Source organism: Lepus europaeus, chromosome 20 (genome assembly GCF_033115175.1).
Source record: "Lepus europaeus isolate LE1 chromosome 20, mLepTim1.pri, whole genome shotgun sequence".
NCBI classification, from domain to species: Eukaryota; Metazoa; Chordata; class Mammalia; order Lagomorpha; family Leporidae; genus Lepus; species Lepus europaeus.
The window spans coordinates 62,844,429-62,869,401 of NC_084846.1; the positions used below are offsets into that span (position 1 = coordinate 62,844,429).

Here is a 24,973-nt window from a genome sequence, read left to right on the forward strand (position 1 = left end):
GTCAAGCAGAAACCAGTTTCCTAGAGCAGAGCCAAAGCCCGCCTTGTCTCCGTGAACTTCTGTTAGCTACGTGTGCACTCTGCTCGCTCACTTGCTGGCCTGGAATTACGACTTCCGGTGAGACATAAAGTATATTTCGTTTCACTCTACTGATTGAAACCGCAGCTCAAATGGGAAAAGCCCTCTCACTGGGCTCTGAGGTGGTGCTGCTCGGAACCTATGAACTGACGGGAGATTTCAGGACGTGACCCTCACTGAGCTCCTCCCCGGTCAGCCCAAAATGTCTCCAGCTAAACACTGTGAAGGTGGACTCGAGTGAGAACTCCATGCCGAATTAAGAACCATGGCCTGGTTTGTTTGTTTGTTTGTTTAATTTATTTATTTAGTTATTTATTTTGACAGGCAGAGTGGACACTGAGAGAGAGAGAGAGAGAGAGAGACAGAGAGAAAGGTCTTCCTTTGCCGTTGGTTCACCCTCCAATGGCTGCTGCGGCCGGCGCATCACGCTGATCCAAAGCCAGGAGCCAGGTGCTTCCCCTGGTCTCCCATGGGGTGCAGGGCCCAAGCACTTGGGCCATCCTCCACTGCACTCCCTGGCCACAGCAGAGAGCTGGCCTGGAAGAGGGGCAACCGGGATAGAATCTGGCGCCCTGACTGGGACTAGAACCCAGTGTGCTGGTGCCGCAGGCGGAGGATTAGCCTAGTGAGCCGTGGTGCCGGCCATGGCCTGGTTTTTAAAAACAAATCATGGTAAACACCTTTTTTGCAGAATCTGATTAATAAACTACCATATTTATACTCTAAATTGGAAATATTTTTAGCAAGATAACCATTGACATTGCTATTGGTTCTGGATGAAAATATTCCAGATAAGAGAGCGCGTATGAGTAAGCGTGAATGGCGTGACGAAAGGCGGTCTAGGGCGTCACTGAGGGTGCTGGTGCGCACTTAATTTTAGACTCAGTGATAAAGAACGGCGGCATGGCACTGCAAGCATTTCTAGTTTTTGCTGTTTGTTGTGTCTAACCTAAAGAAGATAAATTCATACAGATTGTAGTAGTAGAACAGAGAGGGTTCTTCCCTTGGTAGCTAACAATGATGAAATTGGAATAGGTTTATACGTTTGCATACATATTCTAGAAAATAGGTTTATATGTTTGCATGTAAATTCTAGAAAGTTCTAGAGGCAGTGAGCCCGTGGGAACCATCACCAATCATGGGAAAGCTTTTTGTAAAGTCCTCATCTTTGACTTTGAGTGAAGAGTTAGCACAACAGAGACTTCTTGTTTTGCTGTGAATGACAGAGTCTTTGCCTTCAACTTTTAACTCACAATGTGAAACAAATGTAACAAAAGTGGGAAAATAATTTGAATACTTCTGGTGCTATATATTTTTACCACCCCCAAACTGTCCTAGTATTAAATATAATTTCACTTTTCCAGGGTTTCAGTACCATCTGTATATTTCTTATGCAGCATGTTTGAAATAATTTAGCCTCCCTTTGCAATTTTTTTAAGATTTTATTCATTTATTTGAAAATTATAGTTACAGACAGTGAGAGGGAGAGACAGAGAGAAAGGTCTTCCTTCTGTTGGTTCACTCCCCAGATGGCCGCAATGCCGGAGCCAGGAGCCTCCTCCAGGACTCCCACATGGGTGCATGGGCCCAGGCACGTGGGCCATCTCCTGATACATTCCCAGGCAAGTTATCAGGAAGCTGGATAGGAAAGTGGAGCAGCCAGGACCAGAACCGGCACCCATATGGGATGCCGGCACCGCAGGCTGAGGATTAACCTACTGCGCCACAGAGCCGGCCCCTGCAATTTTTTTTTAAGACTTCTTTTTTTTTTTTTTTTTTTTTTTTTTTTTTTTTTTTGAAAGGTAAGGTTGCAGAAGGGGTGGAGGGAGAAAGAGTGAGAAAGAAAGAGAGAAATTGATCTTTCACCCCTAGATGGCCACAGTGGCCAGAGCTAAGCCAGACCAAAACCAGGAGCCTGGAACTTCCTTGGGGTCTCCCACATGGGTGCAGGGGCCCAAGCACTTACGCTACCTTCGCAGCTTTCCCAGGCCCTTTAGCAGGGAGCTGGATCAGCAGTAGAGCATCCAGGTCTTGCTCGAACCAGTGCCCTTATGGAATGCCAGTGTCGCAGGTGGGGGCTTAACCTGCTACACCACAACGCCTTTGCAATCCCTTTGCAAGTTTTAGTACAGGATCCATTTAGGTAGTAAATGGTTACTAAATATTTCTAAATGCATACTTAATTAAGCATATACAGCTTTCCTAGCTTCTTGTAATTGATTCTAAAGTTTCCTCTTTAAATTAAGCAGAAAGAAATCTGTAATCCACTTGTATTGCAGTGTGCCAGCAAGGTGAACGGAGGGCGGTATGCGAGCACCAAAGACTACCCCGATGACGCCGTCCGCTTTACCAGGGGCCATCCTCTCATGTACCAGCCCATAAAACCTGCCCACAAGAAACCCATATTGGTCAAAACAGACGGGAAATATAACCTGAAGCAGATCGCGGTGGATCGCGTGGAAGCGGAGGACGGCCAGTACGACGTCTTGTTTATCGGGACAGGTAAAGAAACGAGGAAGTGTCTTCCTCTCACGTGGAATCTGCAGGAGTTGCTCTCAGAGGCTCAGGGCACCATGGGGATGACCAAGCTGGGAAGAGCAGGAGAGAGGGAGGGGGGCAAAGGCTGACTGATGGCTGCTAGGTTATGCCTAGAGAGGAGCAAGATATTCGGAGGTTCTACTCCCAGTGGGGTGACTGCAGATACTTGTAACGCACCGTGTGTTTTTCTAAGAAACAAAGAAGCTAGAAGAAGAGGTTTTAAATATTTTCACCACGAAGAAATGATAAATGTTTAAAATGATGGAGGTGGTTACCCTCCCTTGTACATGGTATGGTGTATACGGATATTGAAACGCCACGTGGTGCCCCACAGACGTGTCCAGTTTGTGTGTGTCAGTTCAAAACAGGTCAGTTGACCCAGGTCACCTGTTGATCCGTTAGCCCATTCGCACACCGCTTTCCAAAACGAGAAGATGGAACGAGGCCCCCTGAGACGGCAGCCACCAGAGTCCATGCCTGTCAAGTGGGAATAATTAACACATTGCCACTTTTCACTGCCAAAAGTGCCACGACCCAGCCAAGAAATCACGCAGTCTGTGTGCTGAGAGGTAGTGAAGCAGTCGAAGCGTTCGAGGCCGTTACTGCACATCATTCCTGATACGTCGGCAATGTTCCAGTACATTTCAAGAACTGAGCAACTGATGTTAGTGAGCAATGTTGGAAGTAGGGTACCACAGCAAGGATGGCCGGGTGCCGGTGCTGTGGCGTAGCAGGTTAAGCCGCCGTCTGCACCACCGGCATCCCACACGGGCGCTGATTCAAGTCTTGGCTGTTTCACTTCTGATCCAGCTCCCTGCTAATGTTCCCGGGAAACAGTGGAAGACGGCCCAAGTGCTCGGGGCACACATAGGAGACCTCAAAGATGCTCCTGGCTTCTGGCTTTAGATCAGCCCAGCTCTGGCCATTGCAGCCATCTGGGGAGTACAACAGCAGATGGAAGACCTCTCTCCCTCTCTCTCTAACTCTGCATATCAAATAAAATAAATCTCTTTTTTTTTAAAGATCAATTTATTTATTTTGAAAGAGTTACACGGAGAGAGAAGGAGAGGCAGAGAGAAAGAGATCTTCCATCCTCTGGTTCACTCCTCAATCGGCGGCAAAGGCTGGAGCTGCGCTGATCTGAAGCCAGGAGCCAGGAGCTTCTTCTGGGTCCCCCATGCGGGTGCAGGGGCCCAAGGACTTGGGCCATCTTCTACTGCTTTCCCAGGCCATAGCACAGAGCTGGATCAGAAGTGGAGCAGCTGGGACTCGAACCGGCGCCCATCTGGGATGCTGGCACTGCAGGCAGCGGCTTTACCCACTAGGCCACAGCGCCGGCCCTAAAATAAATCTTAAAAAAAAAAAAAAAAAAAAAAAAAAGGATGGTTCAGCTGTCCATCCCCCAGCTCCATTAGTGGCTGGCTACTCAGTGAGATCTCAGATTTTTTTATAAACTTGAGATGAAAATTTCCCCTGAATCTGTAATCACAGAAATATTTATCAGGCCCATTAGAATCAACCATTCATATCAAGCAGGGCAAACATTACCCACCCGGCAGGGAACCCTCTATACCAAAGCTATCATACGTTGTACTAACAAGACAAAGTACAGGGGCCGGTGCCATGGCACAGTGGGTTAATCCTCCGCCTGCAGCGCCGGCATCCCATGTGGGCACCGGTTCTGGTCCCAGCTGCTTCACTTCCAATCCAGCTCTCTGCTTTGGCCTGGGAAAGCTGTAGAAGATAGCACAAGTGCTTGGGCCCCTGCACCCACACGGGAGACCTGAAGGAAGCTCCTGGCTCCTGGCTTCGGATCGGGGAAGCTCCAGTCATTGCGGCCATTTGGGAAGTGAACCAGTGGATGGAAGACCTCTCTCTCTGTCTCTCCCTCTCACTGTCTGTAACTCTACCTCTCAAATAAATAAATAAAATGTGTTTTTTTTTAAAGACAAAGTACATTGAATATGTTTAAAAGTGAAATTTTGAGATAAATTTATACTTTCAATTAACGTCCTTAGCTCTAACTTATGGAAGAAAACACAGCCTCTTTCAGCATCCAGAATAATGGAAAGCAAATTCTGTGAAGCACTTGAAAATGCTGTAGTGGCGTTCGCGGATGGCACCCAGCCTCTCCATCTTCCTCTCCTCTCCTTGGTGCTCACCAGCTCCTGCCTTCCAGGTCTTTCTGTGCAGGATATAATTTGTTACTGTGGAGTCCCAGGTACAGTTAAGGACCACGTTTCTTTTATTTTTAAGATTAATTTATATGAAAGGCAGAGAGAGAGAGGAGAGAGATCTTCTATCTGCTGGTTCACTCCCTAAACAGCTGTAACAGCAAGAGCTGGGCCAGGCTGAAGCCAGGAGCCAGGAGCTTCTTCCAGGTGTCCCACACGGGTGCAGAGGCCCAAGGACTTGGGCCATCTTCCACTGCTTTCTCAGGTGCATTAGCAGGGAGCTGGATTGGAAGAGGAGCAGCGGGGACTCAAACTGGCGCCCGTATGGGAGACTGGCATCACAGGCATTGGCTTTACCTGCTGCATCACAAAACTAGCCCCTACAGGTCATTATTATTTGTTTAATTATAATGTGACTTTATCAACCCAACCACAAGACACAAACATCTTCAACAAGCTGCTCAGGTACCACAGAAATCCTTGTCTTTTTCTGAATTTCAGCTCTAACATTATACCACGTTATTTGTGTAGGCAACTTAAATCTTATTAAATTCTCCTTCAAAGGTACAAGCCCAGAGTATGAAAGAAGGATAAGATAAACTTTTAAATACGAATATAAATTTACAAAATAATTGATAATTATGGAGGTCAGGCCTTTGGTTTAGAAGGAGTCATATGTTTCTCTCAGTGATGTATGATTTTTCTTAGTGAACGTATGTGTGTGTACATATATACGTGTGTATGTACGATTTCCACGGTGTGTGGCCTATAATGTTCCTTGAGGATACACGTAGAGTTTTTTACCTTGACAGTAGCTATTTTTTATTTTTTTTTTTTTACAGGCAGAGTGGATAGTGAGAGAGAGAGACAGACAGAAAGGTCTTCCTTTTTGCCATTGGTTTACCCTCCAATGGCCGCTGCGGCCAGCGCGTCTCGCTGATCCAAAGCCAGGAGCCAGGTGCTTCTCCTGGTCTCCCATGCAGGTGCAGGGCCCAAGCACTTGGGCCATCCTCCACTGCACTCCCGGGCCATAGCAGAGAGCTGTCCTGGAAGAGGGGCAGCCGGGATAGAATCCGGCGCCCCAACCGGGACTAGAACCCGGTGTGCCGGCGCCGCAAGGCGGAGGATTAGCCTGTTAAGCCACGGCGCCGGCCGACAGTAGCTTTAAGTGAAAAGTTTTCCTGTATCATATGTCACAGAAGAAACCATAATAAAATGGCGTCTTTATTATATTTCACAATTTCAGAAGGCATCTTGATTTCTAAACCTTTCATTGTATTTGAGGATAGAAATTATTTGAAAAAACACAAATATTATTGGATCTAATGTTTGAGCCAAGCATAGAAATTTAACTTGCTCACTGCAAATACAAGTATATAAGTAGTCATATGGTTTTTAACTGGCAGTGGTTAAAATATTTTTTGCAACTAGATTGCAACTCTTACTGGAATTCTTAGTCCCTGTGTCCTTTTTAATTGTTTGAAAACCAGGTTGTGACTTAGTTCCTCCTTTCTCTTGTTTTTCTTTAACAGACAATGGAATTGTACTGAAAGTCATCACAATTTACAACCAAGAAACAGAGTCCATGGAAGAAGTCATTCTAGAAGAACTCCAGATATTCAAGGTATTTTAGCCAAAAGTGCAGCCCAAATGTATGTGCCGACGAGAGTGCAAAAGAGACGTAAACAGGAAACACCTCACGTCCGGCGGGTTCCTCGCGGGGATTGTGAAGTCAGAGCGAACCCAAGCGGGAGTGACTGCCAGTCCTGGCGCCTCTGTCTCACCCTCACAGACTTCTCAAAGGAAGAAGGCAGTTCAGCTCTCGTGAGAAGAATTTCCGTGCCCAACCGAGACTGAGACCAAACAGCACGGAGGCCCTAGGTGAAGTCCGGAATCGCCACTGCCACGTCGCTGCTGGTGCGAAGGGACTGTCCACGCTGACAAGTGGCGTGTCTGCACCCAGGGGCCAGAGTGCTGTTGTCAGTGTGTGTTAATCACACAAAGAATTGACAGAAGGGAAGAGGTAGAAATGATAATGGAAAGTGTAGGCCTGATGAAAACAGGCATGCGCACATGTGTGTGCTAGCCATGTGCATGTGTGTGTTACAGGCATGTGCACATGTGTGCTACAGTCATGCGCATGTGTGTGCATTACAGCCATGTGCACATGTGTGTGCTAGCCATGTGCACGTGTGTGTTACAGTTTGTGCGCACATGTGTGTTACAGTCATGTGCACATGTGTGTTACAGGCATTGCACATGTGTGTGAGAGACGCGTGTGCATAGGCAGGTCTCAGGCTCACAGCAGCAGCTGGCTCACCATGAACACGGAATTTGTGATCACTGCCCACAGCCCCTGGGGGAGACACTGGGTCAGTTTCCTGCAAATTTCTGATGACAACATTGTTGACGAATCAGTATATTAACTTGTTTGGTTTTTGTTGATAAAGACATCTTATTTTGTGTATTTTTTGATTAATTAACTTTGAACTCAGCCAGCTGCACTGTGACACACGCCTGATGACGCTTGTCAGACAGAAGCCCGAGGGCACAGCGCAGCTGTTAGGGCCCAGAAACACTGAAGGGCATCTCAGCGCCAGGCGTGGGGGCCGTGCAAACCGCAGAACGTCAACAAGAGGCAGAGGTGTGGAAGATGCACGCTCAGTAGTCCAGGGGAAGGCACCTGCTGACGTGACGGATGCTGAAGTGAGAAGGCCGTGTCAGCCTGCCGGATCGTAGCTGGGGACACACACGCCCTGCCACCCCATCGTCTTGCTGACTTGTGCATGCACATTGTCTATGAAAGAAAAATGCAGCAACTATTGATGCTGGAGTTACACATTGTACCAGGCAGAAAAGTGTGCAAAGCGGAATCTGTGAATTATGAAGACCGGCCATATAGGATGTAGTGGATATTATGAAAATATTTTTTTAAGATTATTTATTTATTTGAAAGACAGAGTTACAGAGAGAGAGGGAGAGAGAGAGAGAGAGAGAGAGAGAGATGGATCTTCCTTCTGCTGCTTTACTCCTCAAATGGCTGCAACAGCCAGGACCGGGTCAGGCCAAAACCAAGAGCCAGGAGCTTCTTCCAGGTCTTGCACGTGGGTGCAGGGGCCCAAGCACATGGGCCATCTTCTGCTGCCTTCCCAGGCGCATTAGCAGGGAGCTGGATCAGAAGTGGAGCAGCCAGGACTTGAACCGGCACCCATATGAAGTGCAGGCATTGTAGTCAGCAGCTTAACCCTCTGTGCCACACACTGGCCCTGAAAATATTTTATAAAGGAGAAGCAGGACATGCTTCCTGGGCTGCCCTGGACGCCAGATTGTCCAGACAAAGCTAGCACCTGTTGTCTCCCCAGACAGAATGTGTTCTGCACGCTGGGCTGCTACGTTAGATCTCATTGCACCATAGCAGCTATAGTGTTGTCATGAACAGCAACCGCCATCGAATCTTTTCATACCAACCTGTAACAAACACTGTCCCTGAACGAGTGAGCAAACGAACCGTCTGCACCTGTAAAAGGGCTCTGTGGTTTCAAATACTTTCTAAAAAACTGACATGGAGGATAAAATTTCCTCATTTAAGACATAAATCTTCAAAGGGAAATGACTCCCGAAGACTCCACCTGCCTAGTGGTTCTCCGTGCGCAGAATGGATCCGTGCGTGGTGCCCCTTACGATGTCTGGTCTCAGTGAACTCCCTCAGATAAGGCACAGGCACGCAAAGCCACACTAGCCATTGTCCTGCTCCGGTGCCAAGAGAGTGAACGGATCCATCTGTTCAGAGAATCCTGGGCTCACTGTGATGCAACACCTTCATTCCCACAGAGAGGAGTCCTCTCAGCTGGGTTAAAGTGGTGGACGGTCGCCTGGTTCTCTAGCAGCCCTGCCTAGTCAGAGGCACAGCTCTCACATCTCAGCTGCTTTGCTAGGAAGAACATTCTGGCTACATTATTTTATTTAAAGATGCCTAAGTTTCTAAAGCATGAGTAATGTTCAAATGTAAATGCAAAAAGTGTGTCCCACAGACAGACAGCAAACCAGTTGGATTATCCATCCACTGCTTTCTTATCCACTGTGTTACGAAGAATTTCTTTAAAGCTATGTTTTGACTCACATATGTAAGTAGGAGTCAGGTGACTTAAAACCACACTAAAGTAGATACTCCTATATTTCCTTTCTTTAAATGAAACTTTTTTTTTTATTTCAGGATCCCGTTCCTATTATTTCTATGGAGATTTCCTCTAAGAGAGTAAGTTTGTGTGTGTATGTGTGTGTGTGCTCTGTGTGAGCTGGGATCCAAGGATGCAAGAGTGTTAGTGTGTGTGATGATGTGTAAGTGAGTTACAGCTTTCTGTCATCATTTTACTTTGTTGTAAGAACGTGTAAGTGAGCGCGACCTTCAGAACAACGTGTCAGGGACACCACGCGATACCATTGACCGCGGGGACAGAGACTGTACAGCAGCTCTCAGAGCTTCCATGAGGGTCCTCACAAAGTTCCAGGGAAGTACATGTTATTACAGAAATACGCAAAATACGCACAGATTTCAAATGTTTACACCAAAAGTAACTTCTCTTTTTAAAAGATTTATTTGTTTGTTTGTTTACTGATTTGAAAGACAGAGCAAGAGAGAGAGAGAGAATCTTCCCTCTGCTGGTTCACTCCCCAAATGGCCACAACAGTCAGGTCTGGGCCAGACCAAAGCCAGGAGCCGGGAGCTCCATCCTGGTCTGCTACACGGGTGGCAGGGGCCCAGGTACTTGGGCCGTCCTCCACTGCCTCCCCAGGTGCATTAGCAAGGAACTAGGCTGAAGGCAGAGCAGCCAGGACTTGAACTGGCGCTCCAGTGTGGGATGCCGGCATCAGAAGCCGCGGCTAGCCCCCTGCACCACAGCCCCGGCCCCCGGCCTCTTAAGTCCGTTTGTCTGTGAACTTTTTGCAGTGTCCTCACACATCCTTCTTGATGGAAGCTTTGCACCTGCTGACTGACCCTGAGAAAGGTCTCCAGCGATTTCTATTCAATAGACGTCTCCACTTTTTATTCCCATAGAAGAGAGGGTGGCAGTAGTGTGACTCCCGTAGTCACAATGGGACATCGTTCCCTGCTTACTTGTCACCGCTTTTGCGAAGATAGTAGTAACTGTGACAATCCAAGAGTGTGCCGTGAGCCCTGTGTGTCTCCCACGTCGTCCCTGGAATCGGAGTTTAGGGTCAACCTCTGAAGAAGCAGTTGCTGCACTTGCTGCGTGTTTATTTATAAATAACCTTTCATGTTGAAGCCAGCGGAGGCATAATGATAGCAAAATTCTGCCTCTTGTGCTTTTCACTTAAAGTATCATAGTTTATCTCACATCACTACATAGGTATACAGATACATCATACTAACTCCTATATATAACTCACCTCATTAGATTTATATCTAATATGAACGTCTGACCCATAAACTTAAAGAACATATACACACATATATACGCCTCTAAGTTTTCTTTAGCGATATTTAAAAGAACTTTTATTTATTCAGTCTGACTGGATGTTCCCTTGGAAAGACCGAGCGGGTTAGCTGGTACAAGTCTTTCTGCCCAGATAACGAATAAAAGAATAGACAGCTTGTGCATTCTTGTGAGGTTGTCTTCACGCTTGCACTGGAGTCTTTGGAAGTATTCAGAACTCGGGAGGGATGAGAGCGTCGGTATTACCTGGCCGGCCCTGAGCGGCCGGTGTGATTCCTGGACGCTCACCAAGGTCATTGTGCGGAGAGGGGGCGATGTGGGTGCTGCGACCCAGCGCGAGTTCTGTCCGTTTCTGCTATGGCCTCTCTCTGGTTTCTGCAGCAACAGCTGTACGTGGGAGCCGCTTCTGCCGTGGCTCAAGTCAGATTCCATCACTGTGGCATGTACGGGAGCGCGTGTGCCGACTGCTGCCTGGCTCGGGACCCGTACTGCGCCTGGGACGGCATAGCCTGCTCCCGGTACTACCCGACGGGCACCCACGCGAAAAGGTGAGATGGAACCCTGGATGGAATCCTTGCTTTGTTGAGGAAAACCCTAATGTCTGGTGTGTGCGTGGTGATTTCTCTTTGCTCCCATTCTGTGAAATCAGCCGTGCTTTTTGCATGTAAGCAAGTCACCATCGTCACATTTTGTTCGTAATAGAAGCTTTGAAAACTTGAAGTCTTCCTGAAAATTCTTTGCGTGAATTGTTATGGTTGGGGCCTGGAGCCGAAATGCCAGGGCTTCGATCTGCCCTCCCAGGTCTAAGTCAGCTCCTCCCGCTCCTGAAATTTCTGCTGCGAGACGTGAGACCAGTTTAGATCAGCTCCACATGTGGACACAGTGAGCCGCACGCCTGAAGGATCTGCAGGCTTCAAAGGAGAACAAACACACAAAACCGAGATGCTGCCTGCGTTGGCCTGTCCTCCCCACAGCTGCTCTTCATTTATTTCATTTTGAAAGAGAATATGTTCACTCCCAGGCAGGCGTGTGACCTGCGTGACTCCTGAAACGTGTGGGTCAACAGCACAAATGAACGGCCCTTACAGACTGCACACTTGGCCGCCTACAGGTGGGAGGTCTCGGCCATTTGTTCCCAAAGGCTCTTGTCCAGGATTTTAAACAGGAGGCCTCACGGTGCAGAGAGCGCTGAAGAAGTAAGGGTGTCTTCCTCCTTGTGTCTGCTTTGGGGAAACAGAAGGGAAACGCTCTTCCCTCCTATAGATTTCTCACGATCTGGATACCATGACAAAGTGGAGCAAACACAGAGCTGTGTGGAAGACCCTGCTGAACAGCAGTATGTGTGAACTGCGTTACTCTTACCATCTCACTGGGGTTACTTCAAGCTTTCTTCAGAAACTAATTGGACCCAATTTAGTGGCATTGTGGTTTCTCAAAGTTCACATATACTGTAGAATCTCATTTTAAAAACGACTTCAGTAATTCAGAATTTTTGGTAATTTGACCCAAGCTAAATGAACAATTCAGTGATTCCTTTAAAGAAAGGAGAGAATAGGGCCAGCGCTGAGGCCCAGTAGGTTAAGCCCACCTGTGGTGCTAGCATCCCATATGGGGGCCGGTTCAAGTCCCAGCTGCTCCACTTCCAATCCAGCTCTCTGCTAATGGCCTGGGAAGGCAGTGGAGGATGGCCCAAGTGCTTGGACCCCTGAACCTACATGGGAGATCCAGAAGAAGCTCCTGGCTTCGGATTGGCCCAGCTCTGGCCGTTGTGGCCATGTGGGGAGCGAACCAGCAAATGGAAGATCTCTTTGTGTGTGTCTCTGTAACTCTGCCTCTCAAATAAATAAATAAATATTTTAAAAAATAAGATAGTAAACTGATAGATGACACTTTGAGAAGGCATTTCTGAACTAAAGTTTACTGATTGTATTGAATTGATCAAGGGCATTGATTTTATACAAGTGCTTGTTGATATTCAAAAACAATTATTTTTAAGATTTATCTACCTATTTGAAAGAGTTACACAGAGAGGAGAGGCAGAGAGAGAGAGAGGTCTTCCATCTGCTGGTTCACTCCCCAGATGGCCGTAGTGGCTGGAGCTGTGCTGATCCAAAGCCAGGAGCCACTTCCAGGTCCCCCACATGGGTGCAGGGGCCCAGGGACTTGGGTCATCTTCCACTGCTTTCCCAGGCCACAGCAGAGAGCTGGATTGGAAGTGGAGCAGCTGGGTCTCGAACCGGTGCCCATATGGGATGCCAGTGCTTCAGGCCAGGGCGTCAACCCCCTGTGCCACAGCACAGCCCCCAAAAACAATTCTTAAAGAATGTAGCTGTATTATGATTTGAAAGCACTGATCAGTGACTTATTCACCTGCTAAGCTATTGGCTGTACCACGTGCAGGAATGGAGAAATAGCCAGAGCCCCATGTCTGCAGGAAATCAGAAGCTAACGTAGAGAATGGAATTGTGAATGATGATGGCAGTGCCTCACCATGCAGACGGTGCTGGGCTAAGTACAGCACACGTGATCGTTGATTTGATCATCAGAGTTTCACAGTACTTGAGTACAGTCTTGAAGGTGGAGGGGCCAGCGTCATGGCTCAGAGGGTTAAGCCACCACCTGCAACACCAGCGTCCCATATGAGCACCAGTTCATGTCCCAGCTGCTCCGCCTCTGAACCAGCTCCCGGCAAATGGCCTGGAAAAGCAGCAGAAAACGGCCCAAGGCTTGGGCCCCTGCACCCATGCCGCAGGTGCAAATGGAGTCCCAGGCTCCGGCTTCAGCCTGGCACAGCCCTGGCTGTTTTGGCCACATGGGGAGTGAACCAATGGAAGATTCTCTCCTTCTCTCTCTCTCTCCCTCTCTCTCTCTCTCTCCATGATTCTGCCTTTTAAATAAATAGATAAATAAATAAATAAATCCTTTTTTTAGCAAAGTGAAATCTTTGTTAGAATGTGGAGGGTAGAGACTAGGAGATCACAGTGACAGGGCGCTGTTTGTCATGGGGCGGCACAGAATGAGCAGGGAAAACTGACGTGTGCGGCTCAGCAGGGGAGAGCAGCGTCTGAGGGTGGGAAGGTAATTTTGTAAAGTAATAAAAATTATTTCATTGCGCTTAGCAACAAAAGGTTTTTGAACCTTGCACAAAATGCTTAGGAATCACAGGGTTTGTATTAGGCTTGTGGTAGTGGTAATGAATTTTTTTTTTTTAAGATTTATTTATTTGAGAGGCAGAGTTACAGACAGAAATCTTCCATGTGCTGATTCACTACCCACATGGCCTCATTGGCTGGAGCTGGGCCAATTCGAAGCCAGTTTGAAAGTGTTTTTTTCTTTTCCACGGCCCCTAAAATAAATCTTTTTTAAAAAGTACAGCATACTACCACATTAAATAGGGGCATACACCTTCTTTTTTCTTTTTTCTTTTCTTTTTTAAATTATTTATTTGAGAGGCAGAGCTACAGAGAGAGAGAGAGAGAGAGAGGTCTTCCATCCTCTGGTTTACTCCCCAGATGGCTGCAACAGCCAGAACTGAGCAGGTCCAAAATCAGGAATCAGGAGCTTCTTCTAGGTCCCTCATGTGGGTGCAGGGGCCCAAGCACTTGGGCCATCTTCCACTGCTTTCCCAGGCCACAGCAGAGAGCTGGATGGGAGAGGAGCGGCTGGGACATGAACTGGCGCCCATGTGGGATGCCAGCATCACAGGCAGAGGCTAAGCCCACTACACCACAGCGCTGGCACCAGGGCGTACACTTGCTAAATCATATACCTGAACAAAAGAGTAGACTGTCTGTATTTTTAATTTACCTCCTTTGATTGAAAACTATTTTGTACTGACTGATCGCTACGGCTAGAAAAAAACCATTTGATTCAGATGCTGTATTAAATATAGGAACTTAAGGCCGGCGCCGTGGCTTAACAGGCTAATCCTCCGCCTTGCGGCGCCAGCACACCGGGTTCTAGTCCCAGTTGGGGCGCCGGACTCTATCCCGGTTGCCCCTCTTCCAAGCCAGCTCTCTGCTATGGCCCAGGAAGGCAGTGGAGGATGGCCCAAGTGCTTGGGCCCTGCACCTGCATGGGAGACCAGGAGAAGCACCTGGCTCCTGGCTTCGGATCAGCGAGATGCGCTGGCCGCAGCGGCCATTGGAGGGTGAACCAACGGCAAAAAGGAAGACCTTCCTCTCTGTCTCTCTCTCTCACTATCCACTCTGCCTGTCAAAAAAAAAAATATATATATATATATATATATATATATAGGAACTTCATAATTTTTTGTACTCAACTCTCCTGTCTCTAACCCCATGGTCTTTATCTACACACACATCTCCTGCAGCCCAAGCAGCTCATGCCAAACCAGCAGACTTGCTGAACTCAGTTGAGACAAAACGTAAAGAGGAACGTCAGGTTGTTAAGGGATCTGGAATTGAAACCCAGGCCAACATCTAAGGAGCGCTGGTGCACTGGTCTTACTATTGAAGAGCAGGGAGAACCGCGGGCCTGGCTTTCCCTTTGTCTCCCGTGAGAGGCCGAGCCTGAGCCTTGACGGAGTGGGCGAAGTCTGGGCCTCTGACCTCCTTTGCTTTGTTTCAGGAGGTTCCGGCGCCAGGACGTGCGGCACGGCAACGCGGCTCAGCAGTGCTTTGGACAGCAGTTCGTGGGTAGGTCCCGGGAGGCCGGCAGCTGCCGGTGCGCAGAGCCCAGGGGCGAGCAGGTCTCTCCTTAGTCAGCAGAGCCCTTGTTCTCTTTGCACACTAGAAGGGTGCGAGTGGACGTCGTGTCTTTTCTTGTTAAGTCCTGTGGACTTGATGGGTGCCCTCTATTAGGAAAACAGGTGTCATCAGCCACCACCCAGCTTGGCCAGTGGACCACAAAACACGTGACTGCTACAGCAAGGGTGCTGCACCCCGGGGCCAATGGCTCGGTCGGGGGTGATGATACGGGCAGCCATTTGGAGTGAAATAAAGTGGACGCTTGCGCTGTGTGGCTGGTTGGGGGGGAGTAAGCAGAGGCTGGTGGGGTGCGGGTGCTGGTAGGGAGCGTGAGGCTGTAGGATGAGGAGATTCTAGCTCGAGGCGCAGGTGAGGACGTTCACGCGGAAGGAGAAGCCTTCTCCTGACCCATCCTGGGCGATGGGGTTGGCGACATTTCTGGGGCCAGCTCTGCTGGGCTCGGCAGCAGGTTCCAGGAGCAGGGGCGCTATGCCAGGGAGACCGCCGTGGTGAGGATCAGGTCCAGAGACCGTGGTCCAGCCTCAGCTGGTCCGAACCCAGACGGCCTCCATGTCCGAGCTGGACTCCAGCCTCCGGGAATACTGGCAAACACAAGGCAGCACCTTCCCCTTAGGGAAATGGGGGTCAGGTTGGAAGGTGCGAAGGGCGCAGGTACAGGGCTGGGGTGGGGGACAGGGGGTGCTGAATCCTGGAATCTAGTTCTTAAAGTTACCTTGGTTAAAACAAGAAAGCACAAGTCCATTTGTGTTTATTGCTTACTGTAGTCGGGTATACTTGTGTGCAAGCCAACTTGAGCTCAAGGTCAGGGAGCGCCTTCCTGGTCCCAGACAGCGATGATAATGACCAAGCTCTGTGCACGGAGCCCTTCGTCAGGTTCAATACTCTCTCCTCCCTGCGGCAGGCCACGCCTGTCAGGGGCAATCCCCTGTCAAGAGCTCACACACAGTGTTTAGGTAGGGCCACGTCAGCTTTCATTGGCTACTGTTTGTGACCTTGAATATGACCCAGCGCCTCGTGTGCTGGGTGGCACATCCATCTGTGTGGCCGGTGAGTCTAACGCAGGTGCACGTCTGGCAGTCCTCACTGTCCCGCGCTGGGAGTCTACCCTCCCAGCCACCTACTCCTGGTTGCCGTCTAATACCCGCATCATGGTATGCCATTCTCCCTGAGTAACTCTGAAACGACCCTGTGCACACGTCAGCAAGTAGTAAGAGCTAGTTGCTGCGGGAATCTGGACACGGGCAGTTTTAGCAGCCACGTGCCAGCGCCTCGAGGCTGACGTCATTCTGCCCGTTGCAGGGGACGCGCTGGGCCGGACGGAAGAGCGCCTGGCCTACGGCGTAGAGAACAACAGCACCTTGCTGGAATGCACGCCGCGGTCTCCGCAGGTGAAAGTCGTCTGGCTCGTGCAGAGAGGGCGCGAGGCGAGGAAGGAGGAGGTAACTCCCGGCTGCACGCTCACCGCGCGCTGGTCGGCATGTGGTGTGTGATCCGCACACAGATGGTGTTCCACTACCCGTGTTCATCACAGAATACAGACACACGTTCACACGCTGTACATGTCAGGCACCCACCACACGATGACGCTCTGGTCAACAGCTGGCCCAGATGTAGGACAGGGCCAGCACGGGGAGGGAGGGGGGAATGACGGAGCTGAAGCTCCTGGCCCTCCGACGGCCGTGCGATGCGCTCCTCGTGTGTCTGTGGTGACGCTACGGCACCCACGCCCCCGCGCCGCCAGGCACACAGGTCCAGTGCGTGTACTTGACAGTGACGCCGATGCCGCTCTATGCGCTCCCATCGCTGTCGGCATTACTTCAGTGCGTACTCCTTTTACAAAGGGAACCCGTGTCGTGGTAGCTGGCAGCGGCCTCACGCACCTTGCGTTTGCGGTGTCTCTGTGTCGCCTCATTTGCTCCTGGGCTTCATCTCTTCTCCTGTGGTGGCCTTCATCAGGGCCAGGGGAGCACTAGGCTGTGCCAGGCTGTGCCTTCTGGGTTTGTGTACGAATATTCCACAGTGTTCACGCGAAAGGGCAAGCCCCTAACAGTACGCTTCTCAGACCGTATCCACATTGTTAGGCGATGCATGGCTGCACCTGCTCACATAGATATGTAGATAAACCCTTTATATGTTATATATATGTTATATGTGTGTTTTTATATGTCGAGAATTTGTATACTGGCATTTGAACTTTTACTCAGAAGGTACTTATACCATCATAATTTTAATCATGTTGTCAAAGCAGTAGCTTTAAACTGGACCACCCAAGGCAGTATTGAAGAGAAATAACACGATCACCATTAACACATATGTGTTAGACGTGTGGACAATACTCATGGGGTTAAAAAAAAAAAAACAGCATTAGACCGGCTGTACTACCTAAAGCTCTGCATCGTATACGAGGCCCAGACATAAGGTTCTCAGCCCCTGAGAGCCAAGGCAAGGCATCGTATCTCTCACCTGCTTGGGCAGTTTCGGGAGTGGAGACCGCGTGAGCGACAGGGACTCGGGCTGCTGTAGAGATGGTTGGACAGGCCGCGCCCAGGGCTCTCGCGGACCCGTGTGGAGGCGGGGGGTGGGGCAAGGGTGGCGAGCTGGAGCTGGCAGCACACGGCGGGTGGTCCAGGACACAGAGCACAGAGGCAGGTCGTTGATGCTGATGTGGGTTTTCGCAGGAGCAAGACCATCATGAGAGCAGCTAGAGGGAAACTGGGGGAGACAGCACGACAACCCTCGGAGGGAGGGCCACTGGGGAAGAGAGGGCTGTGAGTTGGGCGAGGGAAAGCAATTCTGGAGAGCCGCCGAGGGCAAGAGGAGAACTGACAGGTGCCTATCAGATGGGCAGGGAACCGTGGACGTCTCCTCTCACCTGGGCACTGGAACTTAGCCTGTGTCACGGGAAGCTGAAGTTGTGGACTCCAGATGCAGAGCGCTCTGGCTTTTTGTGCCTTTCCTGTCTCTGGCCCGGGGTGAAACTACAGATCCCACATATTTTCGGTCTAACATCACGTGGCCATTTCTGGGAGGTGACTAAGTTTGGAATTGCTGGGTTCCCAGGACCGTCGCTAGAGACGCAGAACGTCGGGATGGCAAAGGCTCCTGCAGTAATGCGGAGCTGCAGCCAGGCCACGACAGTGCCCCGACCTTCTGTGATGCCGTGAGAATAAACCCGTGTCAGCACGTCGTGGCGCACTGCCGTGCGTGGCGTCGCTGGTTCCGGGTGAAGGGTTCTCCATTGCTCAAGCCTGAGCAGACACGGCTTCCTAAACTCTGTCGAAACCCGCAGGGCGAGCGAGGGGCTGGGCCCTCTCGGTTCCCCGAGGCGAAGGAGAACTCGCAGAAGAGGGAGAAGAAGGAGAAGTCGTTCTCCCACCTGCGGCTTTCTTCCCGCCGCATCTTCTGGTTCTGATTTGCACCTCGCCGTAGTCTGCTCGTTCGGAAATCTTTACCAAACCCTTCCGACACGCTGCATCCATCGGTGTCCTCGGGTCACCGACTTCCGTCTCCACTTTCCCGGGGCTCTGCCCTGCTCAGATCTCCCTGCCCGGCAGATGTGACCATCTGGGGAGCCTGCATTTGCTGCTGCATTAAGAGTGACAGCGCCGTCAGATGGTGCGTGGTCTCTGTAGACACAGCAGTGTGTGTCGGGATCCAGTCGCCGTCCTAAACACACCTGCAGACGTCGCCAAAAGCTACAGGTAGACCCGGCGCAAGCAGAGCAGGCCTGGCCTGGGAGCCCCGTGCTGTGTTCGAGATCAGTTTTGCGTTGCCACCATTTATGTGACCTATGTGCCATACCACGAGACCTTTAATCCCTGTATGATCTAACCTGGGCTTCTGGAAAGGACATTTACCGGGACTAGTCCGATCCTGACCTCCTCCAGGCCCTGCCCATGGCCGTCAGGGTGTCACTGGCTCCCATGCTCCAGCCATGAGATGTCATGAGGTTGTCAGGTCTGGCGGGTCGGGGCCGGCGCTGTGGCATAGCCGGTAGAGCCGCCACCTGCATCACCGGCATCCCACATGGGCACCGGTTTGTGTCCCAACTGCTCTACTTCTGACCCAGCTCCCTACTAATGTGCCTGGGAAAGCAGCAGAAGGTGACCCAAGTGCTTGGGCCCCTGCAGCAACATGGGAAACCTGGAAGAAGCTCCTGGCTTCAGCCTGGCCATGGCAGCCATCTGGAAAGTGAACCAGCAGATGGAAGATTCCCTCTCTCTCTCTCTCTCTCTTTCTCTCTCTCTAACTCTGCTTTTCAAATAAAATAAATCAAAAAAAAGTTATCATGCCATAGAATATCTATCTGCATCTCCCTCCTAATGGAATGAAATTTTTGATTGGGAAATTTCTGCCCATTCAAGTCCAAACAGCCCACTGGAGTGACCTAGAAATGCCAGATTCGGATGAATACAATTTTTGCTCAAGTTAATCTTTAGAGACTGCGTGACCGCGTTGCTGGACAGCCGAGAAGCTGGTCCCTAGGCAGGCACAGCAGCTGCCTCGGGCGTGCACTTCCTGGCCTCCCACTTCCTGAAACGCAGCCCTCGGAACACAGCCTCTGCACGTGCTATTAATCCAGTAAATATTTATTAGAAGCCTGCTGTTCTGGCCGTCTCCTGGGCTGGGAGATCCGGGTAGTTAGGACCTTCTCAGCAGCTGCTGTAAATGCACGAAATGTAAATACATCAGGTGGCACGCGAGCATCAGCTGTGCTGTCCTGAGGGGAAGAGACTCAATAGTTTGGACCTGGCAGCTGAGGCGGCCCCTCAGCGTGCACCTGTGCTGCGGCCGGACCTCGCTACCCCCGGATCCCGCAGCTGCGTCCAGATGTTACCCTCATCTCACACGTGCAGCAACTGAAGCTCAGAGCCGGCAACACGCCTGAGGCTTGATCCTGATCCCCGACAGTGCGGTGTGCGTCTTCCCGAGTAACCGTTTGTACCATAAGCGCATGGCTTAGGGAAGAAGTCACTGAGGACACAGCGCTTAGTAACTCTGCAGCTTGCTCACCGGGAGCAAGGCGGATTCAGGTCCAGGCGTCTACAATGTTTCTACTAAGCCACAAAACCTTCTGAAAGCGAAGTCCTGATACCGCTGCAGACACGTAGGGACACGGAGCAAACCAGGAACTGTTCACAGCAGAACTAGAATCTGATTTCTGGAAAAGGCTTCTGTCGTCATCGGGATCTGACCACGTGGATTTTTCCTCATCAGAATTTAGGTGACTGCAGCTCTGGGGACAAAGGCATGACTCCTCATGTCCCCAAGTCCAAGACCTGCCCATAATTCAAGCTTTTTATTTTAGCAATTTATTTATTTATTTGAAAGAGACAAACCTTCCATCTGTTGGTTCACTCCCAAAATGCCTGCACTCGCTGGCGCTGGACCAGGCTGAAGCCAGGCACCCAGAACTTCATCTGGGTCTCCCACGGGGGTGGTAGAGACCCAAGTACTTGAGCCGTCACTCACTACCTCCCAGGGGCTGTATCAGCAGGGAGCCGACGTCAGCAGTGGAGCTGGGCCCCGAACCCTGGTGACCCAATCTGGGGTGCAGGCATCCCACGTGGTGTCTGAATCACTACTCCAAACACACGTCCCCTGCCCGGAATTTGAACGGAGCCCACTCCAGGCATAAGCTAAGTCGGTGCCTTGAGTTATAGGAGTCGTTGTTACCCCCAGTGGCTCTCCAGGCTTCCGCTCCGGGCCCGTTGGCTTTAGGATCTCGGGCGTGGTGCACTGTCGTCTGAGCCCGGGCAGCTGCCAGACTCGAGGCTCGTCCTCGTCCTCGTGGATCTTCAGCCACAGGAATGTTTTGTCACTTCGGACGGATTGATTGAGCCCCTGCCATGTCCTGCGTTCACAGAACGGATGTTCTGGAGAACAGGGAAATCTGATCCTAGACAGAGAGAGAGGCAGAGAGAAAGGTCTTCCTTTTCCATTGGTTCACCCCCCAAATGGCCGCTGTGGCCGGTGCACTGTGCCGATCTGAAGCCAGGAGCCAGGTACCTCCTCCTGGTCTCCCATGCAGGTGCAGGGCCTCCACTGCCTTCCCGGGCCACAGCAGAGAGCTGGCCTGGAAGAGGGGCAACCGGGACAGAATCCGGCACCCCAACCGGGACTAGAACCTGGGGTGCCAGCGCCACAGGCGAAGGATTAGCCTAGTGAGCTGCGACGCCAGCCATGGAAATCTGATCCTTTTAATGAAGAACAATATTGAGCACGTCAGATAGCAATAAAGGGGAAAGTACAAAAGGGGTCGTTTGTAGACTAAAATGCAAAAACAGTGCATTTGAGAACAGAAAAGGAGGGAATACTAACTATGCACTGTTTAAATTTCAATGTGTACTGGTTGATTACAATTTTCAGTTACCATGAAGAGGAAAACCAACTTCTTACAGCTACTTTTGAGATTGGGCGATAATTCCTCCTTTCCCTAGGACTCGCAGCTAGGTTTGCGAGATGCTCTTTTTACCCTGAAAATAAGATCCTGCTGACCAGGCCGGGAATTACAGCGGAAGGTGATGGTCTGCGGGCCGGAGGCCAAGGCTGACCCTCCGTCTCTCTTGTGAAGGAAATGGTCTTTGAAAACCACCACACCCAGGCGTGGCCCAGGCGTGGCCCAGGCGTGGCCCAGGCGTCTGGGGCTGTTCGGGCGCTGCGCAGCTGGATCCCTGCAGCACAGGACTCTCAAAGCCCAGAAGATTCTCTACACAGCTCTGCACGGAAAGGCAAAGCCTCAGGCAGTGAGCGGCGCTGTTCGCAGATCCCCGCCTCGTAGAAGAGAGACCCTCGGGTGAAAAGGCAGGCCGCGGCTCGGTGCTCGTGCGACTTCACGGCTCAGAGTTTTCCACGAAACTAAACCAGGTGGATGTCCTCTAACGTGCACTCTTTCGGACTGCGTTCTTCCGTCATTAGCCGACAAAACCGCGGTGTACCCCAGAGACACGGTAAAGAAGGTTGGGTTTTAAGAGTCAGCTGAAAAAATGGATGTAAATCTACCCTTATGGGAGGTGTGGGGTGACTCCCAGGAGACGTAAAATAGGGCTCATGCCTGCACCTGTTGGAGTGGGCGGACCCCACCGTGACTGACAGGCCCCGGGACCAAGGGCAGGCAGCATCCTGCCTGGTGTTCCCTGCTCTTGCATTAGAGACTCTGCTTGGGGGAAGGTGTAATGGGTCTCACTTTAACATGAGGAATGTTACGGCTCCTGTGGGCTTGCGCGGATGTCCGTGTCGATTACAGGAAATCCAAGAGGACGTGTGCGCCGACATCAAATCTCCCCACTTCCACTGTAGGTTTTAATCTGAGCCACAAGGTGTCCCGTCTCCTCCGCTCTCAGACCGCCTCCCTGGGAAGCAGCCGTCCATCAGAGTCGATTAAACACCCGTGAAGTCTGGTAGGCGTGGCTGACTCCTCGCCAGCACAGCTCGTCGCATCCCTGACGACTCTCGTGCAGCCCAAGTTAAAACCTGGTTTTAGTGCCAGCCCAGTCCGGCAAGAGCCGTCCTCTCCTATAAAAACAAAGCATAGGGAACACGGAGCACACAGTGACGCCTTTGTACGCTGCGCTTAGCCTGGCCGTCGGTCGGTGCGCCGATGAAGAGCAACCTCAGCCTTCCCCTCCGCCCCTTCTAGAGATTCCGTTTCACAGCCCTCACCAGTGTTACGCGACAGGAAGTCCTCGGCCGGCGACTGTCACCGTCCACATCGGTGTCCTACAGGGCACGTTCCACACGCGCACACCGTGTCCTGGCGTGAACTTGTGCCTCGTCTGAAACATCTCTGTGGTAGTCTGACAATTTCTTGTTCAGTTTCTTTTTTTTTTATTTTTTTTTTTTTGACAGAGTGGACAGTGAGAGAGAGAGACAGAGAGAAAGGTCTTCCTTTTTGCCGTTGGTTCACCCTCCAATGGCCGCTGCGGCCGGCGCACCGCGCTGATCCGAAGCCAGGAGCCAGGTGCTTCTCCTGGTCTCCCATGGGGTGCAGGGCCCAAGCACTTGGGCCATCCTCCACTGCCCTCCCGGGCCACAGCAGAGAGCTGGCCTGGAAGAGGGGCAACCGGGACAGAATCCGGCGCCCTGACCGGGACTAGAACCCAGTGTGCCGGCGCCGCAAGGCGGAGGATTAGCCTAGTGAGCCGCGGCGCCGGCGTCTTGTTCAGTTTCTTAAAAACGCTTCTCTTTTCTAAACCAGAAACGCTTTACAACCACTGACATTCAGAATTCGTGTGTTTTTTTTTTTTTTTTAATTTTTGACAGGCAGAGTGGACAGTGAGAGAGAGACAGAGAGAAAGGTCTTCCTTTTGCCGTTGGTTCACCCTCCAATGGCCGCCGCGGTAGCGCGCTGCGGCCGGCGCACCGCGCTGTTCCGATGGCAGGAGCTAGGTGCTTCTCCTGGTCTCCCATGGGGTGCAGGGCCCAAGCACTTGGGCCATCCTCCACTGCACTCCCTGGCCACAGCAGAGAGCTGGCCTGGAAGAGGGGCAACCGGGACAGGATCGGTGCCCCGACCGGGACTAGAACCCGGTGTGCCGGCGCCGCAAGGCGGAGGATTAGCCTGTTGAGCCACGGCGCCGGCCAGAATTCATGTTTTTTCAGCCTTGACACAAAATATTCGTATTTATCCCAGTTCTTTTCTTGCTTCTGGAGTAACTAGCAGGTCAGCCCTTTCTCCAGGGCTGCAAGAGTGACCTGATCATAGAACCAGAGGCCAGAAAGCAACTTTGGGGCAGGAAGAACAGAAATGGATCAGGGTTTCAAACGGAACTCCCTTGTGTTAATGTTCCAAGAAAAGCCCGAGTATCCCTAAAATTAAACCCATCGTCCTGGGTCTCTGGAGCCAGGCTCTGTCTCCCGTCTCCCCCGAGACCACTCTGACTTCAGGCCTCTGATTAAACCGGGAACGTGGGAAATGCAGCCAGCCCAGGACACAGGCACACAGCAACGAAGAAAACTGCTGATTCCTTCACGGTCTCACTCCCCTTCCTCCCGTGGACATCATGGCTCTGTGGTCTTCCACACAGCACAGATGGACATTTGCGTGAAGATACACCCGCAGAGAGCAGCGTGTCGGGGCCACGATGTCTCAACGCCACGGGCAGCTGATGGGACACTCCTGGCGTCCCAGCCTCAGTGGCCGTGAGCTGTCGCCTGCAGGACACGTTCTGTGTGTGAGAACACACGGGGCAGATTCTCCCAGGGCCTCAGTAGATGTATTTTAGAGGCATTTTGGATCTGGGAGTTTGCTTATTTTTTTTAAGATTTATTTATTTATTTGAAAGGCAGCTCTATAGAGAGGAAGAGGTAGAGAAAGAGAGTGAGGGGTCTTCCATCGGATGGTTCACTCCCCAGATGGCCGCAATGGCGGGAGCTGTGCCGATCCAAAGCCAGGAGCTAGGAGATTCCTCTGGGTCTCCCATGCAGGTGCAGGGGCCCAAGGACTTGAGCCATCCTCTGCTGCTTTCCCAGGCCATAGCAAAGAGCTGGATCGGAAGTGGAGCAGCCAGGACCAGAACCGGCGCCCATACGGGATGCCGGCACCACAGGTGGTGGCTTGACCTGCTAGGCCACAGCACCGGCCCTGAATCTGGGAGTTCAGCATGCTTCCTCTCTGGTTGTCAGGAAACGTGGTTATGACTGCAGTCACTTACAGCAGGTGGACAGGGGCCTCTGTGCTGAAGCAGCATCCTCCCACTCCTCCTCGGACCCCTGGGGTCCCGTCACTCTGACCTTCCCGTCTGGAAACCCCACCAGACAGTCTCCTTAACCTGCTGTTGCTGTTTCCAATCAGCATTCCTGAAACTTCACCGTGCAATTTAGTCATTACCCTACTGAGTTGTTTCTTGTTGCATTTTTTTTTTAAGATTTATCTATCTATTTGAAAGGCAGAGTTATACAGAAGCAGAGAGAGGGAGACAGAGGGAGAGGGAGACGGAGAGGGAGAGGGAGAGGGAGAGGGAGAGAGAGAGAGAGAGAGAGGGAGAGAGAGACTTCC

The 24,973-nt window shown here is 51.1% G+C and overlaps 1 protein-coding gene across 1 annotated transcript in view; it reads left to right on the plus strand.

Moving 5' to 3' along the window:
• The window catches only part of SEMA3E (semaphorin 3E), a 256,562-nt gene that overhangs the window by 225,900 nt on the left and 5,689 nt on the right, over positions 1-24,973 (plus strand). Inside the window, exons 11-16 of the mRNA XM_062179183.1 lie at positions 2,358-2,580; positions 6,323-6,414; positions 9,004-9,045; positions 10,628-10,794; positions 14,837-14,904; positions 16,276-16,415. Of these exons, the coding sequence (XP_062035167.1) occupies positions 2,358-2,580; positions 6,323-6,414; positions 9,004-9,045; positions 10,628-10,794; positions 14,837-14,904; positions 16,276-16,415 (732 nt within the window). The remainder of the gene's footprint in view (positions 1-2,357; positions 2,581-6,322; positions 6,415-9,003; positions 9,046-10,627; positions 10,795-14,836; positions 14,905-16,275; positions 16,416-24,973) is intronic.